Genomic DNA, 17,798 nt, shown 5'->3' with positions numbered 1-17,798 from the left:
ATATTATTAGAACAAACCATCTCGTGTCTATCTAGTGCTATTTGCTAAAACTGTTTGTTATTCACCTTCGACTCATACAAAATCGTGCGCGAGAAGAGTTCAGAAAACCAATAAACAGCTTAAAGTATCTTGTAGGACACACCTTAAAGCAGTCAATCTGAGCCTTAAACCATTAGTTTTATTTACAGCAGTGTGTACAAACATTTCAGCAAACTTATATAATTACAAAAATGTACATTTATGCGTTGATTCCTGCACTCGTAAAAAGGGACTGTTAATGTTCATTCGTTGTTTTATCATCTCGATTATCATACATTAACATGTGGTAACTTTCACGCTACTAAAGATGATTGTCACAATACGACTTGGATATGCAGCGTCAGAGTATAGTTCATTTATGATTAACGCTTGTGACACCGTCAAAACGCCGAAGTATGTGTACCACAGCTTTGACTGCATCTACTCCTGCCTGCCGTCCCAGTGCCTTATTATCTGGCTAAGATTTTATGATAATTGCAGATGAAGTCGAGTTTTCACAGCTCAATCTCTGTATCGTTCGGGTTTGTTGTTTTTGTCATAGTTTTAATTTTTTTTTGACTCTACCACATCCAAGTCGACGCCCATTATCATCTTGATTACTATTCTCACTATTATCGTCGCTATCGTCATATAGTACACGTTGCTTTTGAACACGTTTCAGCTGTTCACAATATTGGGCGACTTCATTTTCTGTAGCCATGCTTGGTTGCTCAGTGAAATACGTCTGATGGAGAGAATCCGAAGAGGACAGCCTTTTTGCAGGGTCATATACTAACATTCCAGAGAGAAGCTTTACGCCCGCATCTGAGGTAATCCGGGCGAATTCATCCTCAAATTGCCTCTCTCGTTCATTTAACGCCATACAGGTCATCACGGACAAGCTATTGAGGTCTGGCCAGTCGTTCTCTGTTGGGGTTCCAAGCAGGTCGACGATATGGTTGATCTGGTTTATTTCCGATTGGCCGGGAAATAGAGGCTTACCCTTAAGTAACTCGGATATAACGCACCCGGCTGACCAAACATCCACTGCACACGTTTGTCGCGCGCATCCGAGGAGAATTTCAGGTGGGCGATACCACAGAGTAACAACCTGCGGTGTCCATTTAGCCTGTTTTACACCCGCCGTCGACCCAAAATCTGCGATTTTGAGTACACCTGCTTTCAGCATTAGATTATCGGTTTTAATATCTCTGTGAATGAGGCCTCTTGAATGAATATAACTCAACCCTGTCATTAGTTGCCATGTAAGCGACTTAACAATTCGCTCAGGAGCTTTATACTTTACAACATTTGCAAGCTGAACCGGACAGAATTCGATGGCCAAGAAAACGTCCGAAATACCAACAACAATTTGGTGGAGTTTAGCTATGTTGTGGTGCTTTAAGGAAGCCAGCATTTTCACCTCACGAAGGCTATCCTTCAAAACTATTTCATGACAGTGATTGTTCGACTGCTGTAATGACAGCTTCTTTAGTGCCATTGGAGTTTCATCCGGCGCAGTGACATGATAAACTCGGCCTAAAAACACACGGGTTCAACGTACAGCAAAAATTAGTATAGTAGTACTATGCAGTCTTGCCATAACCGCAGTAAATCGCTTAGCTGCGATTCGAATTATTATTTTCTTATATGAGAATCATCAACCGGCGCTTTAACAACACTTGAAGCGGATTAAAAAAAAATTAATCATTGAGTTTACTGGTTACCAATATAGTCACCGGGAACGCCTTCACCACAATCCAAGCCGGATTGTAAAAACCTAATTATAAAACAAAATCACTGAAAACGATTTGCGTAAGACGAGGCTTTATAGAATAACTGCGCGATTTTTCCGTCTATATTACCAAAATATCTCTTCGAAAAGAAGAAACAGCAACTGATGTGCTCGTTTAATCGATATGCAATTTTGTAACCGTATCAATTTAAGGAATTCAAACACCACTTTTGACGTCAGTGGCATCTACGCAACTAATTTCAAATAATTCAGTGCCTGGGCATAATCACTTCATCCTTCAGACATATTTCATTTTTGGCAATATGTTATAGAACCGGTCCACCACCATGGTAAAGGTCAGTAAAAACGTTCATTAAAATTGTTCTCGTTTTCAAAAAATGAGTTAATACGTGTTTTTAATTTACTGCAAACCTGCCCGACAATCTACACTAAGCCTAAAGCGATATACAATCCAACAACACTAAAGAGAATCATGCAGATCTTAAATGCTTCCTACATATACCCTCACTCCTATTCACGATTAATATTAACTTACCGAAACTGCCTCGCGCAAGAAATCCAACCTTGGTGAAATTTGACAAGGGAGCGGCTCCATCTCTGAGATCTGTGGGCAATTCTTTCATGAACTTTCCAACGACCTCATTTGGTCCCTTGGCAATAATTGAATCAAACTCTTCCTCACTGTCAAACATAGTCTGCAAATGTTCTGAACTCTGCATTCATTCACACACAGCCAAACAGATCGAAAAACGTCAATTTCCAAATTTCGAACACTATCAAATACTACCAATCATGTTTCTCATATATATATTCCGTCTATAGCTTATGAACTGATCGTTAGAATCACAACGATTTAAATTATTGCAATTGGAAAAAAATAGTTTTTTAAATCTGTATAGCTAGAGGTCTTTTGATATCAGGTTACAGCGTGCGTAATAGAGATTCACTGCAAATATAGATATACTTTCTATGTAATTTGCTTGTTATATCTTGAAATCCAATAGAGCTATAATGGCTATTGTTATAGTTCATAAAAAATTCAAACAGTGCACTAAAACATAAATCGAGCTCACCTTTCCCAACAAGAAGTATTGAACAAAAGAAGCAGATTATCATGACATTTTAATATTGTATCTCTAAACACAGGATTTCAGCCAAAGAGATTACACACTGCTAAATAATTTAAGAACCTAGAATTTTTCCTAGCTCTTATATAATAGACACTACTAATATGACGAAGGTTGAGTAAAATAGGATGTATAAAAAACCGAATAAAAGGCTCAGATAATAACCTGCTCGAATAACGCAAACATGAACATGTTTGATATTCATTTAATGCACATGTCCAAAAATGTTTGCCACGGCGCGTCGCCAGCATTTTTGACACCGAAAGTCACACCGAACAATGTGATACATAAAATATACTAATACACTTTGTCGCTTTAATAAAGAGATTTTTAAAAAATTAAGAATATCATCGAAATAGCACAGTCGTATGTCGTGACAAAGCTTCAGACAAGACTTGTCTGATAATGTGAATACTTGAAAATAAAAAATCACAGAACGCAATTATCGCTGACTTGTACCATGAATAAAAGAAGCCAAATAAGAAGGTACTTTTTTTAATTGGATAGAAAGTGGCATCTCTACTTTCATAATGACGGCAAAAAAATATGTGTCTCTCTACTGACGCATGCAAAAAGCACACGAAGATTGAATACGAAATCTTGCGAATATTAATCTCAATACTTACAGTTGAATAAACCTAGCTACAATATTTGAGCGACAGTTTCGACTGTACAGATTCTTTGGATATTCCTCTCTTCTTACGATAAAATACATCGGATGGTGGTAGAAACAGATTCGTCTGCATATGTTGGTAAATACCAGTGCGTAGGACTGCACTGGGTTGGGTGTTTGCAAGACGTCTGCTCAGTCTGCCCTTTTTTAAAATTTCGGTTTCTTTTCATGTCATGCAGGTTAGGGCAGGCACATGTTGACACAGGGACGCTAAGGATATTGTATTATGAATAAATAATAGACGGTTACATTTTTTACATACTAGATTCATTAGCGAGAGCACATACTATAGCAGATGTATATAAAAATTAAAATAAGTGTAGGTGGTCTATTGTTCAAACTTCAATTTGATGGTATACAATAAACATCGTCCTACAAAAGTAGATTATAGTATTACTTTAACTCCTTAATACATGGTTACTTTCATACGACGCACATACATTATCCTGAGACGTATTCAATAACGCTTAATAATGTAGTCAACTAAAAGAGACCAACATTGACAACACATGACATTTTCCTTGATATATTGCTCATACCAGAAAAAACTAGGTACCTGTTTAATATTAATATTTTTTTTTAACTTGTTGGTCGAAGCAAAATGTATGTTTATTTAAATTTATTTTAAATTAAGCTGCATGCAAAATATAGTCTCGACAAACCTTAATTAAACATTAAAAGCTATTTATTTACCAAGATGTAACGTAATCAAATAATTTTTGAATAAGTGTAACCATTTTGCTTATTTATAAAAAAAAAATCAAAAAAGAGCTTAAGTCAGGACCTAGAAGGATAGATCACTTCTTGAATAAGAATAATTCTTGAGTTTTGTATGTTCAGGGTGTTTACGTACCCACATTTTGCCCGCATAACTCTGATTTCAAGATACTCATTTTCTAAAACTATATAGCTTCTAAAATAACTCCATTATTTTACTCCTTCTAACTTACATGGCAGATTATACAAATTTCACGTATCATCCGAGTACCTCGATAGGGAGTTGTCAGTGCGAATTTTCCGTAAAACAACATGAGTACTTGAAAACAATTATTGCTGGAAACTGAAAATTAAACTGAGGTTAATTTATCACTTCCCTAGTATAAAAATAACTGTGCTTCGCTCAACTTCAAATGAAATACGGGTCTCGGTCGTAGCATTAGAAGCACTGTGGAATCGGGAATGAAAAATCCTTTAAAAAATATACAGAAGACGTTTTGCTTATGGGGGAGATTTAAAGGTATAACATATAATTGAGGATTAGTCTAGCAAGGCTTAAAATCACTTACGAAGTTCAATGTAAAAACCGGACCTCTAGGGGTATAAAAACACAGTACTTAAGAAACTTCTTATGCCTTGTTATTAGAGTTTCAAAAGAAGTTATTACTTCCGATATATACACTTCATTTACCTTATTGAAAATATGTACTTTCAAAACTATTTCCGAAGTTAGTGGGTGTTTGATGATGCGCAACAGACGTTGTCCACAAACATTGACAGGTATTTATTCGGCTTTCTATAATTTGCAGTACGCGCCTTTTTTGACTGGTACGTCGAATTATTTTTCTCTATTATTGTTGGGCTAACAAGCTATCATTGTACTACTATGATATACCACACAGATTTTGTTTGAAGGTGCACAAATACTGACCCAGTTGTTGAAGAAATGTTATATAAAGCATAAACTCCAAACAGACGTCATCGGCATTTGATATGTATTGCCAGTTGCACGAAATTTAAAAACTAGAGTGGCTTTTGAACTAGATTATCATAACGTTTGTTGAAAGAATACTGCGATTAAATAGGATTTACTGCGTCAAATTAGAAGCTGGAATATTTCCATTTCGTGTACGGAAAGCGGTTGAACACTGGTTTAAAATCACAATCGAGGTTTGTAGAGAACTTGGAGCGCATAGGAACTGTGAAGACTCTAAAGATCCTTAGAGTTAAGCATCTCAAAATTGAAAACCAAAGGCTCTAATGACATTAAAAAGTTCTTATGAATAAGCTCTATAATAGCTCTATAATTGTAAACCACACATCTCTGCAATCGCATTCATTTGAGAATAAAATTGAGCAAACTAAGACAATGCCCGTTGAACGTTAATACGTGACGTTTTCCTGCAGGTTAAGTCACATAAGTGGCGGTTTATGTTCAACTAATCAAACGAAGATTCTGCCTTCAGCAATGAACGAATGAATAGACAGATTATTAAAAAAACACAGAACGTGACAACACTTTATTTTTTCATCATAAATACTTATTGCAGCATTACCCGCTGTATCATGTCGGATACAGTTTTCCTTGCCAGGTATAAATTGAGTAGACGGAGCAATTAAACATACAATTTAAACAAGTAAACATGCATTAGCTAGGACTGCCAGCATTTCTGACTTCTTTCTCATTTTGTTTGCAGTGCATTGCTTAATCTTGAGTAGCTTAGTTTAAGTTATCCAAAACAGAGTGCAATCACTTTTTGTAGATATTGGTGGAAAATGTCAGTGTGAAACGCACCGCTTCTGTTGGAACCTTCTCCTGTAAAACGTCTCGCAAACTGTCGCCAAGATACTGATTGCTGGCGGGAAGAAGATTCGAACTTTTTATGAATGACGCCAAATTTCATTTACCGCCTTTTTTCCGAATCGATTCATTGCCTCTCTTTTTCATTGCTGAATGACACGTTGATGTACGTTATTTCTGTTTGGAGTAATCATCCTCTAGATAGTATTTGCGATTATTGATTTAGCGTCATTGATAAAATGCGCATAGTCATTCTACGCCGATTTTTTGTGCTGGTCTGACTTCCCGGTTGCGTTTAACTCTTCACAGAGCTCGTCATATTGCTTCTGGAGATTTAGGGCCTGGGCCTTCATTGCTTCCCTATAAAAACACACAAAATTAAAGATTGATAGATTTAAGTAACGGATTCTTTCATCGATTTACTGTAATTCTGTAATCTATAACAAATTGGAATAAAGTGGGAATCACAGACACGAAGCGTGAAGCTAGCGTATAAAGTCGTGCGCTCAAACAGCGCTTAGACCGCGGCAACAACTTTGAGGTTTTTATAATGATTAGATACGACTCATCTTTAATGAGTGCTTTGTGTTCCATTATATTGAAACATGTAAAATTTAGTATGTCAGTCATCCAAAGATTGCCCAACCTACACACATTGAAGTATGATTGGACTATTTCTTAGCAAGAGTACATATGCTAAAACCTTTAACAAAACCTACTTGTCTTTAATGGCTTTGGCAAGATCCTTCTCTTTCTCATCTAGCTTCTTGCGTAGTTCCTTCATATCGTTTTCACTGTTAGTTGAACCAGCGTTCTGCCTTTCCAAGGCCGCTTGAGCAGCAGCGGCAGCATTCTGCGCTTGCTTAACTAGGACTTCATTTGTAACAATCAGATTGGCTTGGCTCGTGATCAAAGATACAAGCCGACGAATAACACTGAAAAACCAATCAATACAAAAAGATAGGTAGGTACCGGTCTTCATAAAAGGGTCACATTTCGGTTTCTTGTCTATTTCACGAAAGGTATAAACCTTTTTTCTTAATCGTATATCTCTCGACAACAAGGAAAACTGGATTTAGAAAAAAATAAAGAATAGCGACAATAAAATGGAAAAAAATGGCGTTTTACAGTAAATTTAAGTTTGGTCCAGTCGTGAATAAGTACAAACAAATAAAGTTACATAATATATATATATATATATATATATATATATATATATATATATATATATATATATGTACAGTGCAAGAAACAGAGAGAATCCCGCAATGTAGAAGTTCCTCTGGGAGCGGAACATCTTCATGGAATGCTGCATTTCCACATCCATATGCGAGTGATGATGATGGTCATGGTCATGTGTTCGGATAGCAGAGTATTTCACCACATCGCGGACCGAATCAACGAAGAACAAGACGAGAATTGCTATGGCCACCATGAACCAAAGGTTTGCTTGGGCGGCAAAGCTTTTCAGAAACCTTGATTTGAACAGATTTGACCATCTGTAATTGATAAATATTATGTAAAAAAATGAATACCGTAAGTATATATAAGTCAGTAGCCGCTGAAAAGAGCTGGCGCGATAACAAACCGAAGCAATTGTATAATTATTGATGTTGACAAGTGTATCTCTATTTTTAGAGCAACATATTTCGCTTGACAGACAAAATATTTAACATATGTGAGCATGCATTTCATCATCAATTAATAATTATCACCAATGAACTGGATAGTTCCCGAGTTTTGCAATATTTAGCTACAGGAAAAATTAATTTTACGATATTACTGATCAGAAGTTGTAATAGCCCCTTTGGTCGGTCGTTTGACTGACACTTAACTCAGTTCACTTTGTCGGAAAGTGTAGCTAGCAATATTCGCTCAGAAGCAAATTTTCGTGATGATTTGAATTTTTCTTTGCGATTTGCAGCAAGTTCAAATTTCGTCGTCAGTACCGTCATTTCCCTTAAACCCATTGAGTCGAAATTCTTAGCTTTTCGATGGAGAAGAGTCCACTGTGAACCTCACCAGAGGTTCAATTGACATCTGTCGTAAATATTTTTCGTATTGATGTTTTATCAACTCAAACAATTTCCGTATACGACGGTAATATATTATTACTTTTCAATTTACAGTGCCATGCCGCTATTCTGAGACGTTCTTTCAAAATGCGTGAAAGACCAAAGGCCAAATAATTGTACCGATGCAATGTAGGACCTCCAATACCTTTATAATTGTGTTTCTCGAACAGTTTCCAGCTAACTATGAGGACAAATATAGTCTGAAAGATTTTGAGCTCAATGTAATAAAGCTATGCAAGAAGTAAACATCAATTGTACATATTTAGGATCGTTAACCTTTAGTAGTTTACCTTACAGAGTCGTTTATGAGAGATAAACAAAGAACAAATCTATGCAATATTAAATATTAAATCTTTGATGGCAAGTCCTGTGCTATAATACTCTTATATAATACTTTTACCATCTGTTAGCACTGACATTTTCGGTGAGATGAATGGCAGCAGTAGAAGAACTACGATGATGATTTCTGCGTAAAGAAATCCAGCAACAAAGGTCCACTGTAGACTCATTTTGACGACCCCGTTTACACACGCTTACTTGACGTGGATAGGTGCGCTGTAAATCACCTAAAATAAATTGAACACCTTAAATGAGGTTAAACGGTACATGTGTATACACAAATTTGACCAGGCTCTATGAATGTTTTTCTAAATTTAAAAAAATTATTGAGTTGAACACGATTTAACCCTCAGTTGAAATTGGCATATTGCCGACGAATCTAACAAAATATCTCTGTTGTTAGCGGCTATCACGTTAGAGTCTGCAGCAGTTTCATTGATTGTTGTTGTAACCATTATGACAATTATTCTTTGCAATCACGCCATTTGAAACCTTTGAAGATCAGAGGAGACCTCCAACTCTATATCCGCTGTTCATTGTAAATACACCTTGCATCAGCACATCGGTCAACATCTTTCCGCTATTTCACGTCTCTATCACAGAGTATACGAGATCATTTTGCGTTTTTTCTGACAGACATTCTTATCAATATATGCCATTACAAACCAACAGATAATTAAATACCAGCCTTTGAAGTCTCACAAGGATTGCATTCAATTTTCTTAGAACATATTCTTATTTTTTTTATTTTTAAGTTTCGGTTGCTGCTGTTTCTATTCCATACTTATTTCTTATAACTTCTAACTAGGATGAAATCACATGAAAACAAAGCGGATCCAAAACAAACGAACAAAGTGAATAAAGTTCGGATAGGTCATTGACAATGTAATATAAAACAAACTCTAATCTGAATAATAATTTGACGTCTTAGCAATTATTTGAGTGAATTGTATTCTGCAGCGTACTGAATAAATACGACATCGCATGGACTTATTTACCCTCTAGTCGTACCATGGGTTCTTTGCCAGCTCCTTGCCGTTTTTTTTTCTTCTATAGACCGGAATCTCATCAAAATTGACACTACATAGTTATTGATGAAATACTTAGTCTACGCATTTCCAATCATTGTTAGAGTTCCCATTGTGTTTCTTATGTAGCTTCAGGCCGAGAAGTAAAATTCTTTGTTTAGAAATTTGGAAGTACCATTCTGAATTCAACTAGTGCTCAGTACACAGCATTTCACTAATACGCTGATGCAAATGGCTAATTCTTAGTATACTTCTAAAACAGTTTGTTAGAGCTACATGATGGGTGTACGAGTATGGTAATACTTACATAAACACTCTTATAATGAGACTGCCGTAAGAACCGCTTTGTTTAATAACTCTTTCTATATTAATATCAGTACGCAGAACACATTCACGGAAAGTGATTTGTCCTGAAGCTTAGGATGATGCTATTTTTTTTTAAGTACCATTACGCGTTTGAGCACAACACAAACTTTAGCAGACAAACCGATACATCCTATTGGATAGTCATTTCAAACCCTCAAGAAAAATTGGGTCATGCATTTATTGCTTGGAAAATAATGCTTCTAGTATTGTTCATGATAAAAACAATGAAAGATAGGAAGAAACTTAACTATAGTACAAAGAGTCCGTAGCTTTATAAAAAAAAAAAAGGGACGGTATAATAGAAAACAGCTAATCACATGAAATTAGGCAGTTAAATTCTTCACCAGTCTGCCATATGTGCATAAGTTGAGAGCGAAAAAGAGGCTTTCGGTACCCCTAGTAGCTCCTCAACGTAAGGAGTTATCACGCTAGTTAATACCACGTCACTTTTACCGATACAGTAGATTACTCATTTGCTTGCCGATTTAGATATGATCTCGCCAATACGCAATGCCTTCGAACTGGTTGCTTCACAGCGATGTTCAACACCCATTACCACACTACCAGGAAAAAAAAAGTAATATCTTTGGCAACCAACAGTCTAAGGAGGACTAATTCAGCATTATCTGTCGATACGATGACGGGGTCCTCCCGCTAGAGCGAATTCGTTACTAAGGACCGAAATAGATGCTACACCAGTCCAAGACTATGAGAGAGTGCTACTCAGTGTCTGGTAGGCGAATATCGACCGACATTCGGATATTTATTTAATCGGATAGATCTCAAGTCGCGTAATGTCATGTTAATCACAGCACCGATTTATGACAGTTACTTGTGTAACTGTCTTACCTACCGGAGAGTTCAAGTTACCGGTAGGATGTTCATATACTTAATTCAGTTACTAAAGTTGTAAAGTACAAAAGCATGGGTGACTAAAAGTAGCTGAAAAGACGTTCTACATTTATTTGTTCAACTTCGAAAACGCACTTACGAGTTAACCAGACGATGTTAGCCGTTTGGCAGAGACTGAATGCTAGTTTTGTTTTAGTTTACGAAATTTCTCCGGCACAATTACGAGTCACTGATTGCATGGTCGACACAGAAAACTGATTAAGGCACACGGAGCCAATTCACGGATGGCGGAATTTCCAAATTCGAGGACGTCATCATCCGCCACGGTGTGATGTGTTTCTGCACAATCTAGTGTTTAATAAAGCCTTTAAGATTTTAGGCCGCAAATAGGTCCCGAACCGCACGGCTAATGTCCCGGTGATAGAGATATAGTCAATTCGCAGGGTTCACTTTGAAGAATGCCATTTAAAATGCCCTTTGTGGTGAGCCTCTGATCAATTCACAATGTTTACAGCCGTTCCGCGCATTTAGTCGGCTATCTATGCAAACAACTTGGGCGGTTAGCAAACAAGCAGGCACAAAGGACTGTTTGGTGACCAAGCAGAATCTTCATTTTGGCAAGGCCGCTACGAAGCGGCTGTACGATATAGTTTGCTTCAAAGTAAGTACTGTTAATGATATTACCATTTACGGTGTAGTGCTTTCTGTACCTGTGAAAAGATTTGAAAGCTTCTGATCCGGTCAATCTCGTCGCTATTGACAACTTGTGCATAGTGAAGTTGTAAGCAGTATAATATTTTGAAGGTGGATGGGATCAAGCGGTACATTACTGTATCCCACATAGAGAAGCCAAATCTATAAATGGTGTTCATTAACGTGTTATACATTACAAGATAACCTACCTAAATGGAAAAATTATCTAAGCTAATCCATCGAACTTTCGAAATTTTGCTCTTTACTTAGTGCACTTCGTTTGTTCAACAACGATCAACTATTGCCTAATTAGTTAGGGGCATAATTAACCGAATGTGCTTCCAATTTGCAAGGTAGTCGTAAAATTTGTTGATTATACTGAGGTCGTTTCATTGCTCTGTAGGCCACGTCTGTTTAACGTTATTTTCTTTTATTGCATTTGAGCAATTAACAATTCTGCATAGTATAGGATCTAAATTAATAGGTGAGTACTTTGACATCGTGTTTGGTTGAATCTTAGATAGCGGTGTGAATCTTATCCATTTTTACTAGTTTTTCAAACGTTACCATAGTCATCATATTAACAACAATATACAATAATATAATTTCCATAATATCTATCTGTTTGCACATCAGTAATATGACAAAAAAACATATTGCTTTTGATAGATGTTGATGGTAATGTTAAGTATCTAAAATTAAAGTGTCACCTTACGCGCAGTGTATTCAGATTGCTCAATGAAACGCCTCTTTTATTATATAGATATTTATCAAGGACGGCATATACAAGTGGTATGTAATGCTAGCCTATAATATCTACTGAATGATCAAAAAGATTGTGTTAGGTTTGAAAGTATTTAGCAAGTCCGTCTACGCCTTCGGTTGCTCGGATTTTTTCGCGCCCTGTTTTGTCATGCGTTCAGCGATTTGTTTGCGGTAACGTGCGAAAATATGGAAAAACTAGAGAGACCTAATGAGACCTAATTTTTCTATCTGATTGAAAATTAACCGCCTTTTATTAAAGTTTATACGCAGATGGTTAATGAATTTCTTCAATAATGCTTCCTTCCTGGATATTGTGTAATGCTGTCAGATCATGCCAATTATATAAAGCTGCGTGTTTACAGATGATGATTAGAGTGCAAAGCCCTGATGGGCAAAAGCGTGTCGAGCTCGACCGCGGAGATACAAGCGATGTACTTCTGGCAAAGGTAAATAAGATCTAAGAGAGCATTGACTGTAGGAACTATGCAAACTTTTGTCTGTTCCCACCTTGCTCTGTATTAGAACAACTGTTTCTCTATATTTCAATTGGAAGTTGAAGTTGACTGTTTTCAGATTGGCTATTGACATGATTTAAAACTAGTGCTAATAAATAGATACTCTTTTTTAATTACATTTTACTCCAGAAACTCGGACTTACTCCATGTTCTCGAGCATGTTACCGCTTTAACGTAAAATGTTCTAGAAGACTTAGTGAAGGCTCCTGGGATCATAGTCCACTATTCGTATGATTTGTATAGCGCGAAACTTCTGGTAAATTAGCAGAACTATTTTATATTAGTTCTGCTAATTTACCACAAGTTTTCTCACTAAATGTGCATATTTCATCTCAAGTTGTAGTATAGCACATGTTCAAATAGAGTCCTCAGTTTCGTTCATAATTTTTCTAGCTCTATCTGTGCAGCTCGTTGAGGTTTCAATTGAAACTAAGCTATTCCGAACGGGCTAATTTTTCTAAGCAAGTACGCCGAATATGACACACGTGACAAATACAAAAAGGTGCTTGAAAAATAAGAAATACGTTTGTCGTTACTTGATGGTTTTACGTCCAAAAGAGATCAAAGGAGCAGCTAAAATGATTTGGTTGCAAACCTTCCAAGTATTACCCACCTCACAATGTCGGTTACCTGGGCTTATAACTTTAATAAAGTGTTTTTGAATTATATTTAACAATCGAATCAGCGCTACAAGAATCTGCTCCCAGGCGTATGATGTAGTTAAAATAAACATATGTTCGGGTTTTCTCAATTTAGGTTCGAGTTGTTTGTGGTTACACTAGTTGTGATGTATATCTAACGCGGGACCTCACCAAGCGAATACAGGCGAACGGTCGAAGTTTGGAATCGCTAGGGTTGCACCATGGCGACCTTGTCTATGTGCGAGTCACTCAACAACAGTCGGATGAAAAGATGGACCTTGGTCATCAAGATGGCGGCCCAATAGCAAACGGTAAAAACGGAATCAGCAATATTAGCCCGGTAAGTCTGTCCGGACATGGCTAACATTATTCAATACATTGTCAAGTAAATATATTATCCAGTTTATGTTCAGTATTATTGGCAATATCGATATTTGTTTAGCCCTACTTAAAATGTCAACCCATTTCTCTTTGAGTTCTTTGAAGATAGTAATGACAACCTTGGGTCGTCCGTTGTTAGTTCCAGAGTAGCTCCAGTGCGCCCATGTCGCAGAGGTCTGAGATTGAGGAAGACGAAGTAGATCGAATTCTAGCGAAGATGGATGGCAGAATTGCACAGGCTCGTGGCCCGCTATGCAGGCACAACGAGGGTGGCAAGTGCGTCCATTGTATACCGCGTGAGCCTTATGATGAAACCTATCTTGCCGAAAAAAAGATTAAACATTTGTCGTTCCATTCCTATCTCAAGAAGTTAACCAGCGGAGCCGATAAAGGAAAATTCGCCAACCTTGAAAATATCTCATGCAAAATTAAACCCGACTGTGCCGCACATCCGCCGTGGCCCAAAGGTAAGCTTATCAGGAGTCTAAGACATCGTCTGGAAGTTTAGTGTTTACGTAACAATCAGATAATTCAAATTTTATTACAGTGTACGCAAAGTTAGCATCTGAATTTGCGTGTTTGTTGATGGAAGTTTAATATTAAATTTTGGTTGTTAATTATGTATAAGGAGCTTTGGCAAGTTTTTTTTTTTTATAACAACCTCTTTATTTCCATTATACGTTGTTCATTACAGGCATTTGTTCAAATTGCCAGCCTACAGCTTTAACATTGAATCTCCAGAAGTATCGTCATGTCGATTGCGTCATGTTCGAAAATCGACAGATAGTCGATCGCTTTCTTGATTTCTGGCGCCGTTCGTCCTTCCAACGGTGTGGCATTCTTTTTGGCCGATATGAAACGCACGCTGACGTACCACTAGGTATCCGAGCGGTTGTAGCTGCAATTTACGAGCCTCCACAGCACTGCGCAAGAGATCAGTTCGAGCTCCTTGATGATCCTAACGAGGGGGCTGTTGATGAGCTCGCAGCTAAGCTTGGTTTGAGACGAGTAGGCTGGATATTTTGCGATCTGCTGCCTTTGGATACTCAAACAGGTTAGTTATATATATATATATATAGCAGTGTTTAGTGGCATATTCTTTGAGCGGTTGGTAAACTATTCCGTTAAGGTACTTGGATCGTGTAATTTCGAAATTATGGGTTGTCAAATTCAGTGAGTTGGAATGGTTGCCTAATCTACCTAGATAAAAATTAGAAGCATACTGGATTCGGCATTTATTCAATCATCCCAATATTCCGCATCGACGTTTTTACTTCACGACTGTGCTTGAGAAAATTTTGCTTCGGTTTAAATAAGCTGAATGTACCAGTTAATGGTGATGCTGCTTTTATTAAATGTTTTTTAATTAATTATTGCTGATCTTATTCTAGGCACGGTACGGTATTTACGCAGCACCCACTTCAGTTACTTGCTGTCAGCACAGGAGTGTATAACTGCGGCCGCATTTCAGAACAAATATCCTAACCCGTGTAGGCTTTCAACAAACGGCTACTTTGGATCAAAGTTTGTCACCGTATGTGTTACTGGCGACGAACAAAGTCGAATTCACATGGAGGGCTATCAGGTGTCCAATCAATGCATGGCCTTGGTAAGGGATAACTGTTTGTTACCGACACAAGACGCACCCGAGCTTGCTTGGGTCAGGGAGTCATCTAACGAGCAATACGTTCCTGACGTTTTCTATACGGCAAAAGACCAATACGGCAACGAGGTTAAAAATCATGCGCGTCCGTTGCCCGTTGAATATCTGCTAGTCGATGTTCCTGTAAGCTCGCCGAACGAGCCCATAAACACATTTCGGAGTGAGGGTCCTCAATTTCCTGTAGAGAATCGTGGTATGGTGAATCAGATCCAAGATCTGACATCGGTTAATCAATATCTACGAAACTTCACAGCGAACAAGGATTTACTTTCGGCTGCCAGGGATTTCCATTTTCTATTGTACATCTCTACGCTAGACGTGGTTCGTATTCCCCTCGACGGTTTACTAGAAGCCGTTCGCAAAAAGGACGCTAATGCCTGTGGAAATTGGGCATCGCGCTGTGATCAGTGGCAGACGTTTGAGACCATTCTCAGCTCAATGGGCAATCCTGACACTGATATGGTAAACGCCGGCGGTTCGGGAGCATCAGCATCCTCAGCAAAGGACGGCGGTGCGAGCTGGAACTGCGCACATTGCACATTTGCGAACGTTGCGTCTCTGTCGACCTGTGAAATTTGCTCGTTGCCTAGAAGTTGAGGTCTTTTGTTGGGAGCCTTAAATTATAAAAAAGGACTGCCACAAGCAGACGAGGTAGCCTCTTCAAGATCATCAATAATAATGGATAGGGGAAGAAACAACGGTGTATGAAAGTAAAGATACAGTCGTAGTGTGCGTGTTGGAAAAATAGAAAACTTACTATCATGAATAATGTAATAAACACAAAACTACCCATGTGATGTTTATAACGAAAGTGTCTCTTTTAACGTAAACGCTTGGATGCAGTTTATTTTGATTTCAAATGACGTTTGCATAAAAACGTGTTCTTTACAGGTATTCCTGTGAGTATTCTCATGACATGAAATTCAACTTCGACAAAGTAGTTTTTCAAGTGCTAGAAAGCCTTTAGCACTGCTATCATCTAAAAAAGCTAAAACCGCTTCGTTATTTTATAAACAGAAAAATAGTAATTTGTAGTTCCTTCTAGTTTGTAGAATTTGAATCCCTCCTAAATCCGAAAATTCATCTAAGAAGTAATCTTACGATAGCTTAATGTCGTCTAGGGTACGCTATAATTATTTAGCTGTGCTAGAGATAGTTCCATGTCTCATAATTGTATTCCGCATAAAGAGCCATCATGAATTCTCTCTATACCCTGTAGCAATGATATTTTCCCTGGATTTAGAAATCTATGAGAACAGTGTAGGACATCATGAACGCTTGCCCTGTATCATTTAAGTGAATTGAGAAAAAGCCTACATTAGGCTTATATTACGAAGCCACTTTTGATAAATGGATAAGTTGTTGCATTGCTTTATTACTTTAGATGCGGTAAAGAATAGCGTTCGTAAAATGCTTACTTTGATGACATATTGCCCGATAGGTCGTCACCGTTTAAAATCACTTTTATTTCAAAAACTATTAGTAGCCAAATCGAATCTCTCAGTTTGATATTATGCTAGTTGTGCGGTGATGTAAAGACGAGTGCTTTGAATTAATTTAAATGGTTTTCAAAAGGCTTCTTTGACTCGAGGTGAACCTTTGAAGTTCGTTTGGATTGCTTAGATCGGAGTCTGTGCTATTACGATCGCATTCGCATTGCTTGAAAATTAGAAGCGTTAGAAGGTGCTGAATTAGAGCTGACGTGTGTAACGAAATTGCATTTAAAGTGTAACACATTCTCATCGTCTTATCACAGAAATTCAAAAACTTTTCTAGCAGTATACTTCGTAAATATTCTCAAACGGGGACTCCAAACTGCCTTCAATTATACGTCTGAGGCTACATGGTTAGTAAAGCAAAATATAGATCTAGCGTGCTCAGGTGCCCATATTAATTTTAGCGTGTTCATGTCGCACACATATACCTGATAGTTAGGCTTAATCTTTTTTGAATGGCCATTTGCATTGTGATATCTGCAGAAATTACTTCGTTGTAACGTGAAAAGCAGTTCTAAAATTTCTACAGTGTTTGTTGGCAGTACCCATGATGTGGTAACCGTGAATAACTTATAAGATGCCAGATATTTAACTCGTGTCTCCTTTGTATATTCTACATCTGTGTTTTTCATTAGAGTTTTCTGTAAATACTTAAATTCAGGTTTATTAGAAATAGATACGTGCATATAAAGTGAATTTGTTAAACCTATCTGTTTAATAAAATAAAATTTATACAAATTGGTTGAGTCAATCGTTATTTGCGTTTACGAGACACATTGCAGACATGTGCAATGACAAGATATAAAAAATAAGGTGTAACACATACAGGTCTTTTCGGTCAGATATAAAATGATACATAGATATAGTAGTTAACTTACTTGTTCTTCACTTT

At 37.4% G+C, this 17,798-nt stretch overlaps 3 protein-coding genes across 3 annotated transcripts; 1 reads left to right on the top strand and 2 right to left on the bottom strand.

Moving 5' to 3' along the window:
• Positions 1-158: 158 nt before the first annotated feature.
• Positions 159-3,669, bottom strand: LOC111261257 (uncharacterized). Its single transcript, XM_022834603.2, has 3 exons — positions 3,528-3,669; positions 2,310-2,487; positions 159-1,557 (listed from the first exon to the last, which is right to left on the bottom strand). Exons 2-3 carry the CDS (start codon positions 2,464-2,466, stop codon positions 575-577), a joined length of 1,140 nt encoding a protein of 379 aa, XP_022690338.1. The 5' UTR covers positions 2,467-2,487; positions 3,528-3,669; the 3' UTR covers positions 159-574.
• Positions 3,670-5,780: 2,111 nt separating this feature from the next.
• LOC111261259 (B-cell receptor-associated protein 31) lies at positions 5,781-11,213 on the bottom strand. Its single transcript, XM_022834606.2, has 5 exons — positions 10,892-11,213; positions 8,585-8,733; positions 7,334-7,591; positions 6,812-7,027; positions 5,781-6,452 (listed from the first exon to the last, which is right to left on the bottom strand). Exons 2-5 carry the CDS (start codon positions 8,674-8,676, stop codon positions 6,347-6,349), a joined length of 672 nt encoding a protein of 223 aa, XP_022690341.1. The 5' UTR covers positions 8,677-8,733; positions 10,892-11,213; the 3' UTR covers positions 5,781-6,346.
• Positions 11,214-11,296: 83 nt separating this feature from the next.
• Npl4 (nuclear protein localization 4) lies at positions 11,297-17,646 on the top strand. The gene is made up of 6 exons (XM_022834602.2): positions 11,297-11,413; positions 12,573-12,656; positions 13,482-13,706; positions 13,887-14,214; positions 14,442-14,801; positions 15,139-17,646. The coding sequence occupies exons 2-6, from the start codon at positions 12,573-12,575 to the stop codon at positions 16,005-16,007; spliced, it is 1,866 nt and encodes a 621-aa protein (XP_022690337.2). The 5' UTR covers positions 11,297-11,413; the 3' UTR covers positions 16,008-17,646.
• The last annotated feature ends 152 nt before the right edge of the window (positions 17,647-17,798 follow it).

The sequence above is a fragment of the Varroa jacobsoni genome, unplaced genomic scaffold, assembly GCF_002532875.2.
Source record: "Varroa jacobsoni isolate VJ856 unplaced genomic scaffold, vjacob_1.0 scaffold_538, whole genome shotgun sequence".
Taxonomy (NCBI): Eukaryota; Metazoa; Arthropoda; class Arachnida; order Mesostigmata; family Varroidae; genus Varroa; species Varroa jacobsoni.
Note: the sequence above shows the minus strand (reverse complement) of the source record. Positions and strands in the feature narration are given on the sequence as shown.